The 26309-nt window shown below is 49.0% G+C and overlaps 1 protein-coding gene across 2 annotated transcripts in view; it reads right to left on the bottom strand.

The window, feature by feature from the left end:
* The window catches only part of HOMER3 (homer scaffold protein 3), a 32658-nt gene continuing 6349 nt past the window's right edge, over nucleotides 1-26309 (bottom strand). Inside the window, exons 3-11 of one of the 2 annotated variants that reach the window (XM_063147134.1) lie at nucleotides 19981-20120; nucleotides 18601-18757; nucleotides 17914-18045; nucleotides 14533-14640; nucleotides 10727-10848; nucleotides 9839-9995; nucleotides 3674-3781; nucleotides 1290-1370; nucleotides 1-771 (exon numbers count right to left, since the gene is read on the bottom strand). In XM_063147134.1, the coding sequence (XP_063003204.1) occupies nucleotides 583-771; nucleotides 1290-1370; nucleotides 3674-3781; nucleotides 9839-9995; nucleotides 10727-10848; nucleotides 14533-14640; nucleotides 17914-18045; nucleotides 18601-18757; nucleotides 19981-19994 (1068 nt within the window). In that variant the 5' untranslated portion in view covers nucleotides 19995-20120 and the 3' untranslated portion in view covers nucleotides 1-582. The remainder of the gene's footprint in view (nucleotides 772-1289; nucleotides 1371-3673; nucleotides 3782-9838; nucleotides 9996-10726; nucleotides 10849-14532; nucleotides 14641-17913; nucleotides 18046-18600; nucleotides 18758-19980; nucleotides 20121-26309) is intronic. The other variant, XM_063147135.1, reaches the window with a different exon arrangement.

Genomic DNA, 26309 nt, shown 5'->3' with positions numbered 1-26309 from the left:
TCCCCGGCTTGCTTTTTCCACGCCGAACGCCACATTCACAGATCCGCCTAATGCACTAACACAAAACCATCGCTTGCTTTGAACGAAGGTACAATGGAAGGGGGGGGGGGAGAGAGAGAAAGAAAATAATCAATCGCCCCCGTTTCCTTCCCCAAAGAGATTCGTGCTCCCCTCGGAGAGTTTGTTTGGCTGCGTTTCGGTAATCCATAAAAAGCAATCTTGTTAAAAAGACACAGCAAGAGGGGTCACGGGAAAGACGGGAAGATTTTGACTCCGCCACGGGTTCCGGTGAGGACGGGCGGCGGTGGGGGTGGGGCGGGTGGAGAAACAGTCCTCTATCAAAAACTAGTGGAGTGGAAAAACCGATTGTACGGCCTCGGGCTAGAAAAACAAGGAACGCGCTGTCGCCTGTAGAAATGGAAGCATCCGAAAGGAATTGAAGGAGACGTCGAAAAGGCGCCGTCCACAACCAGAGGTGCCTCGCCATGGAGGACGAAGGGGGTCATTGGCTTGGAAAAACACACACCCCGTTTCCCGCCAGGGCAATGTTTCGGGAAGACCGGCAGCCCCGGTTCCGACGCCTCAGTTGCTCTCCACCAGCTTGGCCAAGTCCTGCCGCAGTTCGCTGAGCTCGAAGATCTTCATGTCCATGATCTCGGCTACCTTGGCCACCTCGTGGTACATCTTCTCCCGCTCGGACAGCGTCTCGGACAACGAGCGCTCGGCCAGGTGCAAGCGGCGTTCCAGCTCCGTGTTCCGCCTCTCAAGGTCCTGAGGAGAAGGGGAGGAAAGGAGGCGTCAGGAGGCACAGGGCCCTGAGCAAGTCTGACGGGGCTTTGGCGTCCCCAGGCCCTGCTTCCTGTCTGGCTGGAGGGCCCGTTGCACGTTGGGTAGGACCCGGGCTTTGCATGCAGCAGGCCCCAGCGCCTCTGGTTGGAAGGAGCTCTCTGCCAGCATGAGCAGGGAAGGTTTTCTCGCTGGGCGTTCTCGAAAGCTCCTGCCACCGGGTCTCTGTGGACCCTGCTGGGTTGGGTGGATTGGAGCTCCTAGAAAGCAGCTTCACCTGCTTGGCTTTAGGGAACTCAAGGAAGCCTGTCAGGGCAGGAAAAAGTCAAAACAAAACCCGTTCAACACAGCTTTGCACAGGAACTGGTGATTTGGCGGCAAAGAAACAAGAAATACTTTCTTGGGGACACCCTGCCCCCCAAAAGGTGATTCTTCAGACAGACTTGGAGAAGTCCCCGCTGCAACCGCCCCGAAGCCCTTCCCCACTTCCGTGTCTCCCTTACCTGCACCTTCTGGCGGGTTTCCTCGCACTCCTCATCCACTTCCCAGGGCCCCCCTTTCTGGCTCTTGAGCTGCTGAAGTTCCTAAATCCCAGGGGAATGGTGAAAGGGAGGCAGAAAAAAGCTTTTCGTTCAAGTTGGATGGCCCCCCAAACGGCCCCCTCATCACACATTTCTTGGTTCTTAGGAAGAGATTTGCTCAAACGTTCAAGCATATTATTTCTTTTTAAAAAAAGATTTTTGACCCTCCTCTCCTAGGAATTTTTTCAAGGATGGTTGAATTGGTTTTCCTGCACACTGCAGAGGGATGGACTGGATGATCCTTGTGGTCCCTTCCAACTCCATAATTCTATGGAGAAGGGGGATGGGGGGGGGAGGAGAGGCATAGAATTATAGAATCATAGAATAGCAGAGTTGGAAGGGGCCTACAAGGCCATCAAGTCCAACCCCCTGCTCAATGCAGGAATCCACCCTAAAGCATCCCTGACAGATGGTTGTCCAGCTGCCTCTAGTGTGGGAGAGCCCACAACCTCCCTAGGTCCCTGGTTCCATTGTCGTACCGCTCTAACGGTTAGGACGTTTTTCCTGATGTCCAGCCGGAATCTGGCTTCCTGTCACTTGAGCCCGTTATTCCGTGTCCTGCACTCTGGGAGGATCGAGAAGAGATCCTGGCCCTCCTCTGTGGGACAACCTTTCAAGTAGAAGGAAAAGATGGGAAACGAGGAATATCTGGCCTCCTCAATGTGGGTTTTTGGCTTGCACAGCATTCCTGGAAGTGGTATGCAAATGAGCCGGCACTTGCCCTGTAATTAAACCTCCGTTTTAAGCTGTTAATTTAATTGGCGCCCGTGTGCGAGAGGGGGATGAAGCGGAGGCTGGTGACAGCTGCTGACGGGGAAAAGGGGCACAGTGCAGGCACGCAGGGGCTGGGGTGACGAGCCAAGCTAGGCAATGTGTAGTGTGTGTGTGTGTGTGTGTGTGTGTGTGTGTGTGTGTGTGCGCGTGTGTGCGTGCGTGCGTGTGTAGTTCTGAGCCGCCGCTGCCTCTAAGCAAAGAGAACTCCGTCCTCTTCCCCTTTGCTCAGCTATTGGCTATGCTAGTTCAGTGTGTTCAAAGCACACAGTCATCTTCGCTATTGGGATACGGAGAGGTACTCAGCACCCCTATGTCTTTTATGAGAAATTCAGTTGGATAGATGGGTCTTAAGTGATTACAACATGCCACCTTTATTCTTTTACTATGTACAGCACCATGTACATCGATGGTGCTATATAAATAATAATAATAATAACAACAACAACAACAACAACAACAACAACCTTTTCAATGCCAGGTGAAGATCATTTTTGTCTCCCAGTATTTTACTATCTTGGTCTTTTAACTTTGCTGTTTTCCATTTTAGACCTGCATTTTTAAAAAATCTCTTCATTGCTGCTTGGTTTTATTTGTAGGCCCGCAATACCTGGTGAAATGCCCCCGGCATCGCAACAGTTAAAGCTGCAGGAGCTCTACTAGAGTGACCAGGTACAAAAGAGGGCAGGGCTCCTGTAGCTTTAACTGCTGTGATATACTAGAGAGACTAGATACAAAAGAGGGCAGGGCTCCTGCAGCTTTAACTGCTGTGATATACCAGAGAGACTAGATACAAAGGAGGGCAGGGCTCCTGCAGCTTTAACTGCTGTGATATACTAGAGAGACTAGATACAAAAGAGGGCAGGGCTCCTGCAGCTTTAACTGCTGTGATATACCAGAGAGACTAGATACAAAGGAGGGCAGGGCTCCTGCAGCTTTAACTGCTGTGATATACTAGAGAGACTAGATGCAAAAGAGGGCAGGGCTCCTGCAGCTTGAAGTGTGGGGATGAAGAGGGGATTTCGCCAGGCGCTGCATGCATACAAAAGACACCTGCTGAAATTCCCTTTTCTATTCAACTGTTAAAAGATGCAGGAGCCCTGTCCTCCTTTCCGTATGGCCACCCTACTACAGGCCTGATATTCAACGCCTCTCTTGCATATGCAAAATCCTCCTCACCCACCCCAGGGACAACAGGAAACCGCCCCCAAGGTGCTTACAATCGGAGACAGACAACTTGTATGACGAACGGAGCGAGATTTCATTAATTGCAGAAGCCCTAATTGCAATCCCACCTTGTGTTTCGGTATGCCCTAGCAAGCCTTTTAGAAAGTGCTTTGAAGTATGGGATCTTGTCGTAATCCACCCCACGACCCTGCAAAGTAGGCCAGTATCGCTGCCTGTACCCCTGCAGGCCGAGACTGAAAGAGAATTCCCAGCGAGTTAAGGCTGCCACATGAGTTAAGGGTCCCCCCTTAACTGCAGGCTTCTTCCTTCGTAGCCGCCATGCTATCCCAGCTAGAACAGCTCTTTACCTCGTCTTTGGCTTTCACCAGCTGCTCCAATTCTTCTAGTGCTGGGCTGGGCACTTCCTTGACTTCGCTGGACAGGTCACGACCTCTTTCGGCTTCCAGCTCCGCTACCTGTTGGAGATTGTGGATATGGGGGCGGGGGGGGGGTGAGAAGGGGGAGAATAGAAAGGTTTATTTATCACAATTGAGGCTACAGCCAACCTTGAGTCTAGAAAGGATGTATGGCCTTGGGTGAAAAATACGTCAGTGGTTGAATTCGCACACACAGCCCAAAGGCAAGAGACGAAACAATAGGGTGACCCTATGGAAAGGAGGACAGGGCTCCTGTATCTTTAACAGTTGCATAGAAAAGGGCATTTCAGCAGGTGTCATTTGTATCTATGGAGAACCTGGTGAAATTCCCTCTTCATCACAACAGTTAAAGGTGTAGGAGTTATACTAGAGTGACCAGATTTAAAAGAGGGCAGGGCTCCTGCAGCTTTAACTGTTGTGATGAAGACGGAATTTCACCCGGTTCCCCATATATACAAATGACACCTGCTGAAATTCCCCTTTCAATATAACTGTTAAAGATACAGGAGCCCTGTCCTCCTTTCCATAGGGTCACCCTAGGAAACAGCAAGAAAACGGACGTGTTACCAGCCAACCGAGGCAAAAATCCCCGAGCTTTTTGGATCCGTAGGCACATTTCAGAAATCAAGAAGTTGCTCTGCGGGCACCATCACAAGATGGCTCCCACGGAGGATGTAGCTAGTCACATGATGGCTGTCACGGGGGCCTGGCTTGTCAAGAGACAAGTAGTTTACCCAAGTAACTGAGAACAACTAGGGGAGTCCAAAAGCCAGTCCTCATATATGATCCTGGGCAGAAAAGCATTATTTAAGGTTGGAGCCCTAGGTGTGTTTACATGGAACTCAGTGGGATTTACTTCTGAGTAGGCGTACCTCAGATTGCTCTGCACTTGCTGGCCGTACACACACACACTTTCCCCATCCACAAACGGAAGGAAAATATCCCACCCACCCCCAAAGCAAAGACAAACTGGGAGTCCTACCTCCTCCGAATTAAGCTTAGAAGATAGCTCCTAGCATTTACACTCCCTCCAGGGGTAAAGAGGTGTCAATAAAGGTCTGCTCTTTGTGCAAGGAAACCAAGACCTGCATTGCACGGCCCTCCAAAGAGCTGTGTTGTCTCTGTGGTTACAGCACCTGTTACAGAAGGTAACAACTAGGGCTGTGCACGGACGCCATGAACTGCTTCGTGGCCTGATCCGGCACTTCCGGATCGAGCCCAAACTGCTTTGGGTTGATCCGCCCGTCCCCTGCTCTGCTCCGGGGAGCGAGATCCGGAGGGGCGGATTGAGATTTTGCCCCCTTCCTTACTTACTTGCCTCCGTGGCGGACGGCGGAGGCAGTTAAGTGGGGACAAAATGGGGACCGATAAGCCAAACTCCCCCTGCCCCCTTACCTGTGTCCGTCGCGGGCTTCAATTGAGGCCCTGGCTTGAAGCCGGAGGAGGAGGCCGCGGCCTCTTCTGCTTTGAGGCCTGGCCCTCAGTTGAAGCCCACGATGGACCACAACGGAGGCAGGTAAGCCCCCCTCCCCCCTTACCTGGCTCCACCGTCATCACCGCATGGACGGTGGCGATGGAGCCAGATAAGCCAAACACCCCCCGCCCCCTGACCTGTGTCAGTCGCGGTCTGTCACGGGCTTCAATTGAGGCACCAGCCTCAAGCCAGAAGATGAGGCCGCAGCCTCTTCCCGCTTGAAGCCGGGGCCTCAACTGAAGCCCACGACAGACACAGGTAAGCCCCCCTCCCCCGTGCCCCCTTACCTGGCTCCATCGCCGTCACCAAACAGACGGCAATGGCACCAGGTGAGTCCTCCTCACCCCCACTTACCTGTGTCCGGAGCTCTGGATCGAGGCAGCCCCCCCCCGACCCGATCCGTCTCCGCCTTTGTCAGAGGCGAATCACACCGCTCTGCTATCGCTTCTATGAAGCGAAGCGGAGCACAGCCCTAGTAACAACGACCTGAAATGGTAGATAGGTACTCCCGGTTGAGCAGACAGTTTCCAGCCTCGTGCTCTGATTCAAGGCAGAGTAGCTTCACATATATCCATGAAACATGAAAGGATGTTGGGTTTACTCCTATTCTGAGCTTCGCTCTGCCGGGAACGCGGTCGGACAGAGAATGTCAATTATTTAGAAAGAGAGACAGAGAGGATTCATTTTTAGAAGCTAATTCTTCAAGCCTGCAGCTGCTTGGGAATTTATTTATTTATTGCATTTTTATTCCTCCCAATAGCTGAAGCTGGAGCAGGAGGACACCAGGGTACAGAACCCGCCACGGCCTTCAAGAAGGAGCCCCTAAAAACGGTTTTTGGGGGGGGGGGTAAAGGAAAAGGTAGTTACAACCTCCGTGAGCATCCTCCTGATGGAAATTCAGAATCTCCAATGTATTTTTTAAAAAACACAGACACATCAAACGTTCTAACCTTCCATGAAGATCATCTGAAGAAGTCAAGAACTAGCTCTCTTAGAGCAAACCCAAAATGTTCTTCTACTCCAGTTTTCTGTTCCCAGACCCTACTATTTGCAACACTCTGGGTTGTATATCTTCAAATACTTAAAAGTTGTGACGCAGAGGAGGGCCAGGATCTCTTCTCGATCCTCCCAGAGTGCAGGACACGGAATAAGGGGCTCAAGTTAAAGGAAGCCAGATTCCAGCTGGACATCAGGAAAAACTTCCTGACTGTTAGAGCAGTACGACAATGGAATCAGTGACCTAGGGAGGTTGTGGGCTCTCCCACACTAGAGGCCACTAGAGCTGGACAACCATCTGTCAGGGATGCTTTAGGGTGGATTCCTGCATTCTGCTATTCTATGATTCTATGATTCTATGCTTGTGTCAAATGGCAACCGGGGACAGGGCCTTTTCAGTGGTGGCCCCTCAATTATGGAATGATCTCCCCGGTGAGGCTCGCCTGGCGCCAACATTGTTACCTTTTTGGCGCCAGGTCAAGACTTTTCTCTTCTCCCAGGCATTTAACAGCATAGGCTGAGTTTTTTTAACTGACCCCAGAATAGTTATTTTTAAATGGATATTGTCTGTTTTCGTTTGTATTTTATGCTTTTTATGCTTTTTAAATTTTTTATATTTCTTTTTAATATTCATTGTTTTTAACTTTTGTAAACCGCCCAGAGAGCTTCGGCTATGGGGCGGGATATAAATCATCATCCTGATCATCATCATCATCGTGTCAGTGGATCTAGCTATACCTTCCTTTGGTGAGACGTTGGCTGACTAACGGCGCTATCTTGTAAACCGCCCAGGGAGCTGCTATTGGTCGGTATAAAAATGCAATAAATAAATAAAAATAATAAAAAGTATCTTAAACCCCTTGTTTGGAGATCCGAGGGGGATTAGGATGGTTCAAAAGCAATCCACGGTTCTTCCAAAGGAGTGATTTATTATTCGCGCGTGATTGGCCACCGACGGAAGTTTTCAGGTCGGTTTCACGACATCGTCAATAACCAGGACATCCCCGGCGGAATCTTTTAGAAATCACAGGATAAAAAGAACCACTTTTAAAGTGGTAATAGCCGGGAAATAGCGGGACTATCACCACCCTGAATGGAACCGAGGTGCTTCGGGACTGATCTGCTTTGCCTCGGGGTCCCTCGGGACAACCCGGTACCGCCTCGTATTGGGGGGTTTGTCCCGAGGTGTTACACACCCCTACTTCCCCCCACCCACCCACCCACCCGTCTAAACATGCCTACGGCTGTGCCTAGAGTGACTGATTGATTTCCAACACTGAATGCTCACTTTTTTACAATGGGTCGAGGCGTCTTGTACGTGAAGACAGATTTTTTGTGGTTAACATTTGAAAGTGTGTGTGTGTGTGTGTGTGTGTGTGTGTGAGGGAGAGAGAGAGAGAGAGAGAGAGAGAGCAGCTTTCTTGCCTTACGCTCCAGGATTGACAAATTCATGGCACATGATCCAAGGAGTTCCCCACCATGTTTTTTTAAAGTGTTTTCTATTTATTTTATCCGCAGGGAAGCGACGCAACAGCCAGACTGAGCCATGACCTCTCCTGTGTCCGTGGAGATGGCGGCAGGCCTCATTACTGGAGCTTGACAGGGGGCAATTTGTCTCTCCCTGCAGCCAGCACCCCCGTCTAACCTGACGACCTTGGAGGCGAGCTAATTTTAGCAGCCAGGCGGTGTCTCTGGCCGTGCCAAGCGGCTGCAGCGAGACAAGGGGAACGTGTGAGGCCATCGCCAATGAAAGATGCAGGAAGGACAGCCTCACATAGAGCAGAGTTAAGCGGTGGAACTCGCTGCCTCAAGATGTAGGGACGGCCACCAATTGGGTTGACGTTGAAAGGGGGTTAGATAAGTTCCTGGAGGAGGAGAAGGCGATCCAGGGCTGCTAGCCCTGATGGTTATGTGCTCCCCCCAGTATCCAAGGCAGTCAGTCTGTGTGCTGGGGAACATGGGCGGGAGGGTGTTGTTGCACCGTGTCCTGCTTTGTGGGTCCCTGGTCGACAGCTGGTCGGTCGCTGTGGGAACAGAGTGCTGGACTAGATGGACCCTGGAAACAAAGCCCTATGAAGAGAGACTGAAAGAACTGGGCCTGTTTAGCCTGGAGAAGAGAAGATGGAGGGGAGACATGAGAGCACTCTTCAAATACTTAAAAGGTTGTGACACAGAGGAGGGCCAGGATCTCTTCTCGATCCTCCCAGAGCGCAGGACATGGAATAACAGGCTCAAGTTAAAGGAAGCCAGATTCTGGCTGGACATCAGGAAAAACTTCCTGACTGTTAGAGCAGTACGACAATGGAACCAGTGACCTAGGGAGGTTGTGGGCTCTCCCACACTAGAGGCCTTCAAGAGGCAGCTGGACAACCATCTGTCAGGGATGCTTTAGGGTGGATTCCTGCACTGAGTCAGGGGTTGGACTCGATGGCCTTAGAGGACCCTTCCAACGCTGCTATTCTATGATTCTATGACCCTTGGTCTGATCCAGTGTAGCTCTTCTGATGTTCTTCCAACCAGGGTGGGCTGTTTGTCCATCTAGCGTCGCATTCCCTACCCTGACTGACAGCTGTCATTCGAGGTCTCAGGTAGAAAAGGGTCTCCCACCCCCTCTTTGGCTACCTGAGATAATTTTAACTGGCTGGAACGGAGGAACGTTCTGCATGCAAAGCCACGGTCTGAGCTTCGTTCTGAAACACCGCGGACGGGATTTCCTGAGGGCAGGGGACTGCTATTCTTACACACAACAGAGCAGGCACGTGGGACCTTTTTGCCCCAATGGAATCATCCCCCCCACACCTCCACACGCTGCTTTTAATTCAGGTGGGGGAAGCCATCCAGGCCTCCCAACTCTAAAACGTTTGGGAAAATGTGCTCAAAACCAGCAACGGCTTGAAATGTTAACACCAGCTCATTTACGTTGTGTCCTCTCACCTGTGTTAGAGCCCGGCGCCCTCTGCATGCGTTTGGACTACAACTCCTGTCATCCACGCAGCCAGCATTGCTGGGGTTGATGGGAGCTTGTTTGTTTGTTTATTTATTTATTTATAATTGCATTTCTACTCCATTTTATCCCAACATCGACCCTGTGAGTAGGTTAGGCTGAGACCCGGTGGGCTTCATGGCCGAGTGGGGACTAGAACCCGGATCTCCCGACTCCCAGTCCAACGCTCCAAGAGCTTTTCAACCCGAGGCTGTTAATCAGCTGTTTGTCTACCGTGTTCCAGTTTCGGCGCTGAATTGTGATCTGAGCCCTACATGAGGAATGTTTCCTTCCCCGCTTTGCTGCTGACTCCCCTCTAGGTGGCGGTGTGGGACGGCGGAATGGCACAAACCCACGAGAGGAAATTGTGCGTTCTTTTCGCTTTCACAAAACACCGCATTTCCCCTGCTCTGAAACTACTCGCTGACGGTGCTGGTTAGGCACAGGAGCTAAACCGGGGTGGGTCACAATGTCATCTCAAGAACCGCTAAACAAATCCCAGTGGGAAAGGATGAGCGTATGACTACTGCTTCGTGCAGAAACGCTCCAGCCGCTACACCGCAGCGAAGCGTGTGGCCAAGGCAGGAATGCTGTCCATTCAATGTTTCCCCCAGGTGCAAGAGAAAGGCCCCGCCCTACTCACTCGTAGCCGCAGCCCCTCCGTCTCTTCCTGATAGGCCGCCAGCTGCTTCTTCCACTGATCCACGTTGGTGTTGGCTTCATGCAATGCAGCTACCAACTTATTATTGTTGTCTTGCAGAGTGAAGAATTCCGCTTCCCACTGGACTTCGCAGACAGACCTGGAAGGGAGGATATATAGACCAGGATGGGTATTTCTTTCCTTTATACATTTGCGCCCCGCTTCTGACTGCTTACACAATTATTATTATTATTATTATTATTATTATTATTATTATTATTATTATTAATCTCACCTTTTGCCCAATGCTGGGCCTCAAGGCGGCTTTACAAGATTAAAACATCTACAGTTAAAACCCATAAATAGAAATCTACAAAAGTTAAAAAATATATAATTAAAAAGTTTCAATATTAAAACATTAAAAATACATAACAATTTAAAGAGTCCTAGGCATAGATGTCTAGGTTATTCGCAAACGCCTGCCAGAACAAAAAGGGTTTTGCCTGCCTTCTAAAACACATCAGGGAGGGAGACAGTCTAGCTTCCCTGGGAAGAGAGTTCCAGAGCACTGGAGCAGCCACCGAGAAGGCCCTGTCTCCCACGTTCCCACCAGGCGTGCCTGTGATGGTGGTGGGACTGAGAGAAAGGCTTCCCCAGGAGATCTCAAAGCACAGGCAGGCTTGTAAGGGAGAATACAGTCTTTCAGAAAACCTGGACCTGAGCTGTGTAGGGCTTTATGGGTCAGAACCAGCACTTTGAATTGTGCCTGGAAACAGACCGGAAGCCAGTGGAGCTGTTGTAAAAGGGGAGTTGTATGTAAAATATAAAATATTGTGCAGGCTGCAAATGCAAAGGATAAAACACAACGCCCCCCCCCCCCCCGGGACTCACCCTTCTGAAAGCATCTTCTTGATCCGCTCTCTTTCTGTCGTCATTTCCATGTCCGCGCTCTGGCTCCGGAAAAGTTTGTCATCTCCCGGCCCATTTGAACTGATGATGGGGCTGGGTAGGATCTGTGGGGCAGGACAGCATGGGTTCATGCAGGCGAGGAGTAGGGTGTCTGCTCTCTGCTGCCCCCAAGCACCACTCCTTCCCCTGGCAACGTCTGAATAAGAAAAAACCCTCCTATCCTACCCATACACACCCACACCCACACCCTGTACCTGACACAAATGATCAATCCCAGCATTACATTTCATCTATTTAAATAGAATGCTAAGGCAATGCGTGGCACACTGCAGGTTCCAAGCTATGAGAAGAGCTTTGTACACTGGAGGTTCCGAGCTATGAGAAGAACTTTGTACACTGGAGGTTCCGAGCTATGAGAAGAACTTTGTGTTGCTAAGCAACAGGATATATAAACACAGCTGGGAGTTTGGGGAGTGGTTGGGAGGGAGTGGGAGCGGCGGCATTGAAACATATCATTACTGAAGCGGTTCATGTGGAGGCCTCAGGTAAATCATGCGGGTTGTTGGGCAGGTAAGGGGGGGCGAGGAGCACCTGGGAGGAAGTGGGGCGGAGTGGCTGGGAGAGGGAAGTCCAATGGACTCCAGGTTGGCCTTGCGGTTGGCTTTCCTAGGCGCCCACAGAAAAGCTGGAAAATCATGATACTGAGCGATAAAGTACAAGCACACAGATGGTCTGTGCGAGTCAGGCAAGTTTATTATATTTCTGTGCCGCCCTATAGTCGAAGCCCTCTGGGTGGTTCCCGGAGCTTAAAACCATGAAAGATACATTCCACAAAGTGCAGAACGACGGACATAAAATCACATATAGACCAACAGCCTGGACCCAGACAACGTACACCTAAAAAACGACGTTTTAAACCATCAACAATCATCCAGGACCCGCATGAAAATCTCGTTACATTCCGCCAAATGCAGAACGTAACAAGAAGAGGCCTGGTTTTACCTGGCACCAAAAAGGTAACAATATGGATGCAAGGCGGGCCTCCAAACCTATCCCAAATCCTGGGCTGTTCCTAGAGCCTCATCTCGTTTCTCTCTTTATCAGTCCCTTCTCCTTCGGCCTTGCGGGATCTTTTGCGCTGCAGCCGCGTGCAGCCTTTCAATCCCCCCAAGTGCATCAGAAGCCCTAAGTGCTGGGAGAACGGTTTAATCCGCCTGCCTCCCTCTGCTCCCTGCCACGGTGCCAAGCCGTCCTCCCGCTCTGCTTTTCCTCCTCCAGGCCAAGGGGCTGTTCACGCTGCCTCCTCCTCATGTGCTGCCATCCCATCTGTGCCTAGATCCAGGAACACTGCGTCCTCCGTCCCGACAGCACGGGCGTGCACAGCACATTTCATTAGGGGGTGCACCCAGAGATTATTATTTCTAAAGATGAACATTGATTGAATACGCAGCCATAAAGCTAGTGCAAAATGCAGCAGCTAGATTGCTGGTGGGTACATCTAACAGAGACCACGTAACACCGGTCTTAAAGGAACTGCACTGGCTGCCTATACGCTTCCGGTTGGAATTCAAGGTGCTGGTAATGACGTTTAAAGCCCTAAACAGCTTGGGACCTCGATACTTGAGGGAGCGCCTCTCCTTATATATGCCTGCCCGAGACTTGAGATCCGTTGGAGGAGCCCTTCTCCGCATCCCACCAGCACAACACATACGCTATGGTGGAACAAGGGACAGGGCCTTCTCTGTGGTGGCCCCCCACTGTAGAACGCCCTCCCCTCGGAGGCCCGACTGGCGCCAACGACTCTATTCCGGCGCCAAGTAAAAACATGGCTTTTTAAACAAAGCCTTTGGTGGTTGAATTGTTTTAACTGTTTTCATTGTTTTACTGCTTTTAAATTATATATTGTTTTTACTTGGTTTATGGTTTAATGTGTTTTTAGCTGCGTATATTTACTGTTTTCTGCTGTATGCTTTTATCTGCACGCCGCCCCTGAGATCTTATCGCTATATGGCGGGATATAAATGCTTTAAATAAATAAATAAATAAATAAAGGACGCTATTTTTATTCATTCATTAATTAAACACTGTGGAAGACACTGATGCCTTGCTCCGCATTTGGCTTGCATGACCACTGATGGATGGGGGGATAAGAAGACCCAGCATTGCAGAGCAGATGGAGAGCAGTCGGAGGACTGTTCCCACTGCATCTCTTGATCCCTACTCAAAGGCCCCCTCAATTCAGCACTGATTGCTTGAGATATTAGGGTGTGCCTGGGCACACCCGGCACACCCCTTGTGCATGTCTATGCCCCTGAGGACCCCTCTGCCCCTGCTGCCCAGGAGATCACAGTGAAACGATCATCCTTAGTCTCATCGAACGGTTGGCGAGAATCATCTGATCCAGTCCACCTTCTCTGTTCCATTTTGGGACATGTCCATTTTGGAGGCAAGAGGGCTTCGACATACCCCAGCAGGCCGGGAACAGCTACTGAGGGGTAAACAAGCTGATGTGCAGCCTGAGGATCACAGAAGCCTAACCCGGTGCCCTCGAGATCGTTCGGACTCCAACCTCCATCAGCCCCAGAGGGCACAGGCAGCAGTCACAGATGATGGGTGTTGTAGTTGGGGGAAGGCTGCTTTGGGGCAGGGTTGGCAAGAAATGGTACCAGACTCTCTTCCCGTACCCTCGAGGGGTAAGAAGCAGCTTGGCACTCCCGGAAAATCGGGAAAGAAGTGTGCCGGATTTGGCTTGTGGGTTGCTTGCTAGCCAAGCTTGGCTTAAAACCAAGGACAGCCTCCTCTTGTATGAAACTATGTTCAACGCCCGAGAAGAAGTGCCTGACAGGGCCTTCTCATGGGTGGCCCCCAGATTGTCGCTCTCTCTCCCCAAAGACATTTGGTTCACCCTTTCTTTCTCAGGTTTGAGTAAGGCGACAAAGACGTCAGGATTTTGCCGTGCCTTTGATCTAGAATCATAGAGTCATAGAATAGCAGAGTTGGAAGGGACCTACAAGGCCATCTAGTCCAACCCCCTGCTCAATGCAGGAATCCACCCTAAAGCATCCCTGACAGAGGGTTGTCCAGCTAATTTTGGGACGTGATCCCATGCACGTTTAGACAGAAAAAAAGTCCTGCGGTTCCTTCTTCGCTTCTATTTATTTGTTTAAAAAGGCATAGACAAATGAATAAAACGCATCAACTAAATGTTTCTACCCTGCCTTTCAAGCCCTCCGACGCAGCTTCCAGAATAAATACAAAAACATGCAACAAAAATAATGAGATTAAAAACAAACCGACGACATCAATTAAATCACTAAAACAGCAGCAATGAGAGAAGGCTTTTTCTTTTCTTTTTTTAAGCAAAATAATTGGGTCAGTTTAAAAACACATTGCTACAGCAAGATATTAAGGGATCAATCTTACACGCGTTTAGATGTCCTACAACTCACAACATGCCCCAGCCTAGGTGGCTAGAGTGCAGGACACGGAATGATGGGCTGAAGTTGGACATCAGGAAAAACTTCCTGACTGTTAGAGCAGTATGACAAAACATCAGGAAAAATGTCCTGACTGTTCGAGCAGTATGATAATGGAGCCAATGACCTCAGGAGGTGGTGGCCTCTCCCACACTAGAGGCCTTCAAGAGGCAGCTGGACAGCCATCTGTCAGGGATGCTTTAAGGTGGATTCCTGCATTGAGCAGGGGGTTGGACTGGATGGCCTTGTAGGCCCCTTCCAACGCTACTATTCTATGATTCTATGAATTGGAACCACTGGAAGAAGGCTTACCTGGTGGGAAGTCAAGCTCAGCGCAGGGCTGGTCAGCTCCGTCTTGTCTTGCGATTTCTCCCTTGCCAGGCGGGCGGCTTCCTTCACCTCTTGGAACTTTTCAGCAAACTGTCATTATTATAAGAACATAAGAATATGAGAAGAGCCTAGATGCTGGATCAGACCAAGGGTCCATCTCGTCCAGCACATTGTTCCCACAGTGGCCGACCAGCTGTTGACCAGGGACCCACAAAGCAGGACACGATGCAACAGCACCCTCCCGCCCATGTTCCCCAGCAACTGGTGCACACAGGCTTCCTGCCTCGGATACTGGAGGTAGCACATAGCCATCAGGACTAGTAGCCATTGATAGGCTTCTCCTCCAGAAATTATTTATTTATTTATTTATTTATTTATTATTATTACATTTCTATACCGCCCAATAGCCGAAGCTCCATCCACCTTTCAAAGCCGTCCAAATGGGTGGGCATCACCACATCTTGTGGTAGTGAGTTCCATAATATAACTCTGCGCTGTGTGAAGAAGGACTTCCTTTTATTTGTCCTGTGCCTCCCACCCATCAGCTTCATGGGATAATGACCCTGGGATCTAGTCTTTTGAGAGAGGGAGAAAAATGCCTCCCTGTCCACCTTCTCCACCCCAGGCATCATTTTGTCCACCTCTATCATGTCTCTCCTCAGCCTCCTTTTTCCCCAGCTGAACAATCCCAGCTGTTGTCACCTTCCCCCTCCTGGGGGAGATGCTCCAGCCCCCTGGATCGTTTCAGTGACCCTTTTCTGCAATATGAATTTTGGAATTAATAAAATCACCTTCGTTTCGTCAGGTGTGCTTAAGACCATCAGACTTAGGCTTGGGGCAGACCCAGCTTCAAAATTCCACTCAAATCCTGAGACTCACTGGGTGTCTTTGGGACAGTTTCATATTCTCTCTCTGTGTATCAGGCTGAGGCCCAGTCTCCCTTGCGTGGATTCTGAATTTGACTCAGAGGCTGAAGAAGGAGAAGGCTGGCTGGGACAGGAAGCGGGTGAGAAAATTCTCCAAGACTCTCTAAGAGTCAAGGAGGATTCTTCCCAGGGGCTTATCAGACAGGAGACCCAAGCTCAGACGTCTTCTTCCCCTCCCACCGTAAGGAACTTGGTCTTTGTCAGAAGAGGAGGGAACATCAGAATTGAGTCCGCTCCTGGGTCAAGCGAGTAGCATTGAGAGGAGGTGGGAGCTGGTCCGCTAGACTAGCCAAATGGCTAGTCCGGCACGGCACGAAACCACCCATTTAGTGGTTAGGCAAACGCCTTGCTTTGTTAGGCTAATGAAGCTTAGAGCATAACTCCTAGCATTCACACTCCTGTCAGGTGTGAAGAGGTGTCTATTTACTGAATAACACTTTTGTGGGTTGCACAACAGACCTCTTTATCGTCTCACACCTGGGTGAGAGGACCTGGAATCACGGCTCTCTGCCATTGGTATATTATATCCACAATTTTGGCCCCATTTTATCATACAATCCTTTACTTGTTCTTCCCTGTCTCAAACTTCAACAAAAGTTTAGGTATTTTTTGCAATAACATGTTCATCATTTGCTGGTTTTAACCTATAAAGCCTTACACGGCTTGGGACCACAATACCTGATGGAACGCCTCTCCCGACATGAACCTCCCCGTACACTGCGCTCAACATCTAAGGTCCTCCTCCGAGTGCCTACTCCGAGGGAAGCTCGGAGGATGGCAACAAGGGAGAGGGCCTTTTCAGTGGTGGCCCCCCAATTTTGGAATGATCTCCCCAATGAGGCTTGCCTGGCGCCAAGGTCAAGACTTTTCGACGCCAGGTCAAGACTTTTCTCTTCTCCCAGGCATTTAACAGCATTTAACAACATATGCTAAGTTTGTTTGTTTTTTAATGGACCCCAGAACTGTTGTTGTTTAATTGGATACTGTTGTTTTATACTGTTGTTTTTATATTTTTGATGGTTTTAAATTTTGTACACTTTCTTAACGTTCACTGTTTTTAACTTTTGTAAACTGCCCAGAGAGCTTCAGCTATGGGACGGGATATAAATTTAATAAATAAATAAATAACGCCCTTTCAAATTCAGATTTTGTTTGATCAAAACCACAAGCTTTTAAAATCTAATTTAAACCTTTCCATCATTTGTAAATACGAAACCATTGACATACGTAACCTTCTTTGATCAATCCTTCTCTTGGTTTTAATCTGTCGGGGATGCTTTAGGGTGGATTCCTGCATTGCGCAGGGGGTTGGACTCGATGGCCTTCTAGGCCCCTTCCAACTCTGCTATTCTATCATTCTATGATTCTATGAATTTATATTCACCTTGAAACAATTCTAATATATCACAATATGTCAACCGTATCAACGATACGTCAATAATTAGAGAAAAGTCAACATCTAAGTTTCAGAACCAAAGGGAAAACTTTTATAGACTTTATATAGGATCCAGAAAATAATGGTTTGTTCATCTGTGGATTCAATGGATAAAAAGAAAACTTCAAGATAAAAGAAAGAGGGGAATTTTGATTTTTGTAATTATAGAGCAGGAGAAAATATTGTTACTGTAGAGGAAATCGGAAGCCAATCTTAATTTTGCATGGGGTTTTTTAATGTTTTTTTTTTACTTCGTGTATTTTATGTTTGTTAGTTTGTTATGTTTTGAAACAATATATATATATATATATATATATATGTATGTATGTATGTATATGTATATTATAAAAGGAATCACGTCTCTCTCTCTCTCTGTCTGTCAGCCTCTCCTACCTCACAATACTGTTGTGAGGATAAAACTGTTGTGGACGCAGAACTCACTCCACATAGCAACAAACCCATAAATGAATTTTCTCACCAGCGTCCTGTCTCAGCCGGCCTTTTGCTGCTGGATGCTAATCCCAAATGTTTCTTGGATAGAATCATAGAATCATAGAACAGAAGGACTGGAAGGGTCCTCTAAGGCCATGGAGTCCAACCCCCTGCTTAATGCAGGAATCCACCCTAAAGCATCCCTGACAGATGGTTGTCCAGCTGCCTCTTGAAGACCTCTAGTGTGGGAGAGCCCACAACCTCCCTAGGTAACTGGTTCCATTGTCATACTGCTCTAACAGCCAGGAAGTTTTTCCGGATGTCCAGCTGGAATCTGGCTTCCTGTCACTTGAGCCCATTATTCCATGTCCTGCACTCTGGGGGGATCAAGAAGAGATCCTGGCCCTCCTCTGTGTGACAACCTTTTAAGTATTTGAAGAGTGCTATCATGTCTCCCCTCAATAATTGGGATGGGGGTGGGCAATTCTCCTCACACCTGCCCACCCCCCAAATACTTCTCTTTTTGGCAAGCTGGCTTCCTCAGAGATTTCTTTCCTTCTATGGTCTTACCTGGGAGAGGTGTTGTTCGGAGGCGAAACCCAATCCATACACCGTGTTGGCCCGGCTGTCTGCCCACTGGCCAAATTTCTGCGAGGTTTTCGTGAAGGTCATGTTGGGGGTGATGGTGCTGTTGATGATGGCCTGCCAAGGAAAGATAAGTGGAAAAGGCTTAGAGGCCAAACTGGACGAGACAGAGGGCCGGCCCTACGGTGAGGCAGATTGAGGCAACTGCTTCAGGCGGCATTCATTAGGGGGCGGCAGCAGACGCAATCCACTGGACACTCCACCCCAGTCCTCCTGGTTATTCCATCCGTGAGAGGATAACGCTGTGTGTACCCCATGGCGTGACTTGCGCCACTAAGCTACGCTGCTGCCCTCAGGTGTGTGGGGAGGAAATGCTGTCCGGCGTCAAGGGTAGGTCTGGTTGGGTTGCTGCTTGTCTAATTTGGAGTGGTAGGGACTTCCAGAGAGCAGACGCTACGACTCTATGGACCCTATTCTGAGCCTTGATGGAGTGGACCTCCAAAATTTTGAGTACCACTGGGAGGGTATCTTCTGAAGAGTGCATCAATCAAGCCGCACGCCAGGGGCCATCTTAAGTAATGCACTAAATAAGGATTATTAAGTTACTAGTCCTCATTGCTTCAAAATAATAAATGGGAACGACAGAAGCCAGACACTTTCTGGGACTCTCACCTTGGTGCCTCCCACGCTGATGATCCGGTAGACATTACGGGTGGCATCAAAGAAGTAGGAGACCGTCAAGGCATGCTTGCTCGCTGGGATCCAGTTTCTTTTGGTGGCTGGATCGATTTGAAAAATATGGGCCCTGGTGCTGAAAATCGGCTGCTCCCTGCAGAGGAGGAAGGTGGAAAAGAAGCATGAAGTGGCAGAGAAGGAGTTCAGCCGTTCCTGTCATCCAAAGGAGCCACGGGTGTGTGTGTGTGTGTGTCTCCCATTTGTGAACCGCCCAGAGAGCTTCGGCTACTGGGCGGTATAAAAATGTAATAAATACATAAAATAAATTTGCTCCTGAGATCAAGGAGCAGATGGCCAGTTTGGCTGGGGTGGTAGGGAAACCTCCCATGCGACCCTGAGTTAGGAAGGGCTGTGTGAACTCAGCAGGGACAGAGCAGGGCAGAATTGCCTAACATTTATCTGAAAGAACAAACCACCAGTTATGATTCCAAGTCCTCCTGCCTGAGAGGTGAGACAATAAAGGGGTCTGCCGTGCAACCCTCAAAGCTTGATTCGGTAAACAGACACCTCTCTACACTTGAAAGGAGTGTGAATGCTAGGAGCTATAGTCTAAGCTGAATTAGCCTAACAAAGCCAGGCAGATGTCTATCAACTAAGAGGGCGGTTTCCTGCCATGCCCAACAGGCTTTTACCGGACTCCTCCTTCAGGGAAGGTCTTCATGTTGCAACTTCTTCCATGTGGCTAGCTTAGCAGACCACCTCCCACCTTCTCTCAACACCACCCTCTTGACCCTGCAGTGGACCCTGGGATCTGTCAGTTCTTATGCTCCCTCCCCCTCTGACAAGGACTTGAGTTCCCAGGAGCAGGGAGGATGAACTCTGAGTCTGGGCCTCCTGTCTGATAAGCCCCTGGGAAGATTCCTACTTGACTCCTGGAGAGTCTTGGGGGATTTCTTCCTCTGCTTCCTATCTTGGCTGGTCTACTTCTTCTTCTTCAGGCTCTGGGCCTGATTCAGGATATACTTTAGGGAGACTGGGCCTGATCCTGACACCACCAATGACACCGTAATTCTGATCCTTCTTCTTGTACTTAATACTTCCAAAAGTACTGGGCTGGGGGAGTTCAGATGCTCATTATGTGTGCATGTTTCTCGGTGTCTCCATCCCTCACGTACAAACTGAAAACTTAGAAGTAACCCTTTTCCATAACTAAGGCAAACAACCTTCCCCTGTGCTAACCAACAATTGATTTGCAGATGGTTTTGTTTGACGCCTTCGGTCCTGCGGCTTCAAGTTCTGATCAGAGAAAGACTTGCATTGGTGAGCTCGAATTTTAACACACACATACATTCGGGGGACTTCAAGGCATGGCATTACCTAATTGTTGACATTGGTTAATACTGATTGAGGCTGGTGGTTAGGCGAACGGGCATGTTAAAAGTTCATCAACTATCGGGTTAGTAGCTTCGCTGGGCCAAAACGCCGCTTTGGCTGGGATCTGGCAGACGATTCATTTCCTAGCAATGGAAAACGTTGGCTGTTAATTAACATGCAAAACACAGGGGAGAAAAGAGAGGAGAGGCAGGAAATACAGTATACGGCAAAGTTGGGCCCGGCCCACGGTTTTCAGAGCTGTTAAATCGGTAATGGTCCTGGGCCACCAAGGAAAAAGACCATCCGTGCAATGGTCACATCCCGACACGGGGACCCAATGCGAAGCAGGATGTCATGTATGGGGAGTTGTTAAAATCAACAGTGTCAGGTCATGAGTCAAAGTTTCCATAAGAGTAGATGAAAACCCAGATGTCAGCTAATTACTGAGAGGCTTAGTGAGGGCAGCAGGCCAGGCAACTTTGCATTCGCTCTGTGCCTGGAGTCTGAGATGGCAAAGCCGCGCGCTTAACGGTTCACAGCCATCCTGACACACCTAGGAAGGAACACAGACATATGAAAAGGAGGACAGGGCTCCTGTACCTTTAACAGTTGTATTGAAAAGGGAATTTCAGCAGGTGTCGTTTCAGCAGGTGTCATCCTGTATCTTTAACAGTTGCATAGAAAAGGGCATTTCAGCAGGCGTCATTTGTGTATATGGAGAACCTGGTGAAATTCCCTCTTCGTCACAACCGTTAAAGCTGCCCTCTTTTAAATCTGGTCACTCTAGAATAGCTCCTACACTTTAACTGTTGTGATGAAGAGGGAATTTCACCAGGTTCCCCATATACACAAATGACGCCTGATGAAATGCCCTTTTCTATGCAACTGTTAAAGATACAGGAGCCCGGTCCTCCTTTCCATAGGGCCACCCTACAGGTCACATCATCTCAACTTTCCACACTATGGAGACATGGACTGCATTTCTATTTAAGTGATGGTAATTATTTCGAAATTTACATCTCTCTCTCTCTCTCTCTCTTTATGTCCATGGGTATCGTCTTTTCTCCTTGTTTTTTTTGGCAATTCACAACCGGCAACCCTATTCATCCAATACCCACGGGGCTTGGCTGTACAATATCCTCACACTGCTGCACCTGCACAGTGGCGCTGCATGGTTTAAACCATGTAGCCGACATCTCGCGGCCATATCGGGCCTCTCCCCACACACCCGAAACAGCGCTTTTTCGCCGCGTCGTTTTACCGCGATTTTTCCCGTCGCTCCGAAGCGTCCTAAGAACCCAGCATGCAGCATCCCCGAAGTCACAGCGTGCTCCCGCTCTCCGTTCAAAACGGGGCAAAAGGTTTTAGGAACATCCGCGCTGGCCCCACACCACCTCCCTTGATAAATCTGACTCTCTCCCACACCGCCGGGGGGGGGGACGGGGGGAAGATGACCTTCCGACTGAAAACGTTTTCCTGCCGTGTAACTCTATCACCGCTGATTCGCAGCTGCGATGCTGCGGAGGTTCGGGAGAACGAGGAAGCCAAGCGGCGTTGAATAGACACAGTCACGGTTCTGCTGGTGGAGACCCAAATGGACCCAGCTGTGTGACCAGCTGTGCCCTCCAAAGCTGGATTTAATTTTAATTTTAATTTTTATTATTGCATTTATATCCTGCCTTTTCCCCCTCCCAGGAACCCAAGGCGGCGTGGCGCACATAATCCTCTTCTATTTCTATCCTCACAACAACAACCCTGTGAGGTAGGTTGGGCTGAGAGTCTGTGACTGGCGCAAAGTCACCCAGAGGGTTTCCATGGCCGAGGGGGGACTCGAACCCAGATCTCCCGACTCCCAGTCCAACACTTTAGCCACTACGCCACACTGGCTTGGAAAGGTACTTTCCTAGTTAACCCGGAACTAAGAAGGAGCAGATACGGTCAAGGATATTAAAGATGACCACATAAATCGAGAACGGCCCATCATGCAAAATTACAAAATAATAAAGGGACGGAATTGGGCAGGGGGAGAGAGGGGAAAGACTGCAAGCTGAATATGAGCCAACAGTGCGATATGGCTGCAAGAAAGGCAAATGCTATTTTGGGCTGCATTAATAGAAGTATAGCTTCCAAATCGCAAGAGATACTGGTTCCTCTCTATTCGGCCCTGGTTAGGCTTCATCTAGAGTATTTCGTCCAGTTCTGGGCTCCACGATTCAAGAAGGACACAGACAAGCTGGAGTGTGTTCAGAGGAGGGCGACCAGGATGATCAGGGGTCTGGAAACAAAGCCCTATGAAGAGAGACTGAAAGAACTGGGCATGTTTAGCCTGGAGAAGAGAAGACGGAGAGGAGACATGATAGCACTCTTCAAAGACTTGAAAGGTGGTCCCACAGAGGAGGGCCAGGATCTCTTCTCGATCCTCCCAGAGTGCAGAACATGGAATAACAGGCTCAAGTTAAAGGAAGCCAGATTCCAGCTGGACATCAGGAAAAACATCCTGACTGTTAGAGCAGTACGACAATGGAATCAGTTACCTAGGAAGGTTGTGGGCTCTCCCACACTAGAGGCATTCAAGAGGCAGCTGGACAACCATCTGTCAGGGATGCTTTAGGGTGGATTCTTGCATTGAGCCGGGGGTTGGACTCGATGGCCTTGTAGGCCCCTTCCAACTCTGCTATTCTATGATTCTATGATTCTATGATTCTATGATTCTAAGATGTAGCAGACCGAAGCTCGTGGAACGTGTGGGTTTCTCAAAGCAGCTGCTCGTGGGCTTCGCTTTGGATGTCCTTGCGCACCGCAGCGTACGTGCCGACGGCCTGCAGTTGCCCACAGGCAACGGGAGAACTTCACGCTCCGCTTGAGCAAGCGTAAGAGTCACTTATGAACTCTGAGCCACCAGCAAAGAGAGAAAGGGCTGTCCGCGCATGAGCGCTGGTCGTGGGAGATGGGGTCGCCCTTTCTCAAAGCTCTTTCTGAGGCGTACGAGTTTGGTCCACCGTCCGTGCAAGGTGGGGGGAACACGTGTGGAGAACGGAGCGACGAGGGAGAGGAAAGGAACGGAGGAGGAAGGGAAGAATCCCCAAATGGAAAGAGTAAAAAAATGTGATTGTTTATTGTAGAGCGGGGGAAAGTGCAGAAAAGGGCAACGAAAATGATGAAGGGGCTGGAGCATCTCCCCGATGAGGAAAGGTGACATCAACTGGGAGGGTTTAGCTTGGAGAAAAGGAGGTTAAAGGGAGACATGATAGAGGTGTACAAAATCATGCATGGGGTGGAGAATGAGGATACCGAGACATTTTTCTCCCTTCTTACAGAATCCTAGAACCCAACGGGGTCATCCCATGAAGGAGATTCAGGACAGATGAAAGGAAAGTTGAACTATGGAACTCGCTCCCACAAGATGCGGTGAGGGCCATCACATTACGTTACCCCAACATTAAACTCACTCCACTGGCTGCCAATTAGTTTCCGGGCAAAGTACAAAGTGTTGGTCATTGCCTTTAAAGCCCTACATGGTTTGGGTCCAGGTTACCTGCGGCATCGCCTTCTCCCATACAGTCCGCCCCGCACACTCAGGTCCTCTGGGGTGAACTTACTTCAGTCAGCTAAAACTAGGCTGACATCAGTTTCCCAGAGGACCTTTTCTTCTGTCGCCCCCAGATTGCCGGAGGAATTCGTAATATTAACTCTCTCTGTGATTTTAAGGCAGCTTTGAAGACTAGCCTTTTCCGGCAGGCCTACCCAGATCAATGTAAAATCAAGAATTTTTAAGATGTGTTGATTCCTGCACTAATGTTGTTCCCTTTGGATCAAGGTGTGTAAGAAATAAATATATTATATTATGTTGTTGTTGTTGTTGTTGTTGTTGTTACAGGATTAGACAGACAAGAGTGGAGCTGAAATAATGAGACAGAGAAAATAATAATAATAATAATAATAATAATAACAACAACAACAACAACAGACAAAAATGTTGTAGAAAAGGAAGAGGAAAAGAGAGAAGAATATACACCATTGGCCATGGATGTTAAAAACCATGGCAACAGGAAAAGGTCACAATTTTTCCATCAATCACATCAATCATTGGCATCACATCAAAAAGCTATATAGAAACTGGGCCTACCCAAATACGTCCACACCAACACCCAGAAAGCCGTCAGACTTAGAATCATAGAATCATAGAATAGCAGAGCTGGAAGGGGCCTAAAAGGCCATCGAGTCCAACCCCCTGCTCAATGCAGGAATCCACCCTAAAGCATCCCTGACAGATGGATTGTCCAGCTGCCTCTTGAAGGCCTCTTAAACCTGGTTCAATGCTCAGGAAATTCCTGAATCAGTAAAAGACAGCATGACTTGGCAATGCCCATCATGTCCGTCTAGAAAGCTCAGAAAATGGCCTTTTCAGTGGTGGCCCCCCAATTGTGGAACAATCTCCCCGACAAGGCTTGCCTGGTGCCAACGTGGTTATCTTTTCAGCGCCAGGTCCAGACTTTTCTCCCAGGCATCTAACAGCATATGCGGAGTTACTTTAACTGGATATTGTCTGGGTTTTTTTATGCTTTTTAAATGCTGTATACTTGTTTTTAATGGTCAGTGGTTTCTTTGTAAACTGCCCAGATAGCTTTGGCTATGGGGCGGAATAATAATAATAATAATAATAATAATAATAATAATAATAATAATAGAAGAAGAAGTACCACAAGAGAGGAGAGATTCTGATGATGATTTCCAGCAGAATTTTAGGATGCTTTTAGGATGCTTTTAGGATGTTTTTTAACAGTGTATACTATGTTTTTAATTATGATGATGATGATGATGACAACACAAATAAAACATAAATCAAGGGGAAGGAAGTCAATGAAATCAGGAGTAAAGGGAATGTAGTGTCAAGGATTGCTACTGGTGGAAAAAAAATGGCTCTGCTGTTTTTGACCTGCTTTTGATACGGCAAACTTCAAGCCATTTAAAAATAGCCTCTGGATGCTTTCAGGGCCACGGTCTCTCCTTCCCTCCCGTCTCCTGGTTTTGGAGTGCCCAGGCTTCAATGCCATGCACACATCAGTAGAGACTGACAATGCCTACTGCGGGAGCGCTTTGTGTGCCCCCGCAAAGCAGAGAGAGAGAGAGAGAGAGAGAGACGTGGCCAGGCCACGTGGGACGGAACGGGCATTTGCAGAGAAAGACATCACACAGCTACTCCACGGGCAAAGTTCCCCTCTCTTAATTTCTCCGGCCTTCTCCGGCGTCTGACTTTGAAGCAGTAAAAAGGTAAAAAGTAAAAAGGCGCTGTGAAAGAACTGGTGATGTACAAGCAGTGTGTAGGAAGGAGGCGCGACGTCTGCCTTCAAACCGTTTCCAGCTTAACTGTCAACGTCTGGTCTTCATCGAAACCTCAACAAAACCTTGACACGCGACTGTTTCCCCCACGTTCACACCTCGCCTCTCTCTCTCTCTATTCCTCTTGTCTCTCCCGGGTCTTCCCTCGTGACATCAGCAACTGCCACACCAATTCCTTTCCTCTTCTTAGACCTATTTGCATGTCCAGCAACCAACACACCAAACTTTAAGGAAAGGGGAAAACGTGGGTTTAAGGAGGCCTGGAAGCAGAGGACTGATTTAAGTTCTCTCCTTCATCCAAAGGGCTCTGTTCTCACGTTCTGTCCTCACAACGACCTTGTGAGGCAGGAAGGAACGTCGATGAAAAAGAAACCAGGAAATAGAAGCAATACAAGCAGCCTACGGGCACCAACCGGTGTTTCGTGGTACGCGGTCTCCGTCAGAACACGGAGTTATTCGTTGCCGCAGCTAAGAGCCATCGATCGATTTCTCGAGGGTGACCCTACGGAAAAGAGGACCGGGCTCCTGTACCTTTAACAGTTGTATAGAAAAGGGGATTTCAGCAGGTGTCCTTTGTAGGCCTGCAGCACCTGTTGAAACACCCTCTTCATCGCCACACTTAAAGCTGCAGGAGCCCTGCCCTCTTTTGGATCCGGTCACCTTGCACTCGCTTACATGGAACCACACCTGCCATTTGGAGGAGGCCTTTTAGAAAGACTTCCTAACTCCCTCTTGAAGAAGTCTGTATTCTTCCCCACCCGGTTGCCCCACCAAAGTTGGAAGGGGACCCGTTGCAGAATTCTAGCCACTCTGTTCCACTCTCTGTCTCTCTCTTTTCCCCCAACCCCTCCCTTTCCAAATCTACCTCCCTGATGAGTCTAGAGGGGGGCGTGTGGGGAGAAAGGACATTCCGATTGGTTACTGCTGCCCATCTCACTGGCCAATGGGTTCTTTGCTGAGAGGCGGGGAAGGGCGAGGACATGATGGTGTAG

The sequence above is a fragment of the Elgaria multicarinata genome, chromosome 23 (assembly GCF_023053635.1).
Source record: "Elgaria multicarinata webbii isolate HBS135686 ecotype San Diego chromosome 23, rElgMul1.1.pri, whole genome shotgun sequence".
Classification (NCBI taxonomy): Eukaryota; Metazoa; Chordata; class Lepidosauria; order Squamata; family Anguidae; genus Elgaria; species Elgaria multicarinata.
This window is presented reverse-complemented; position numbering and strand designations above follow the sequence as displayed.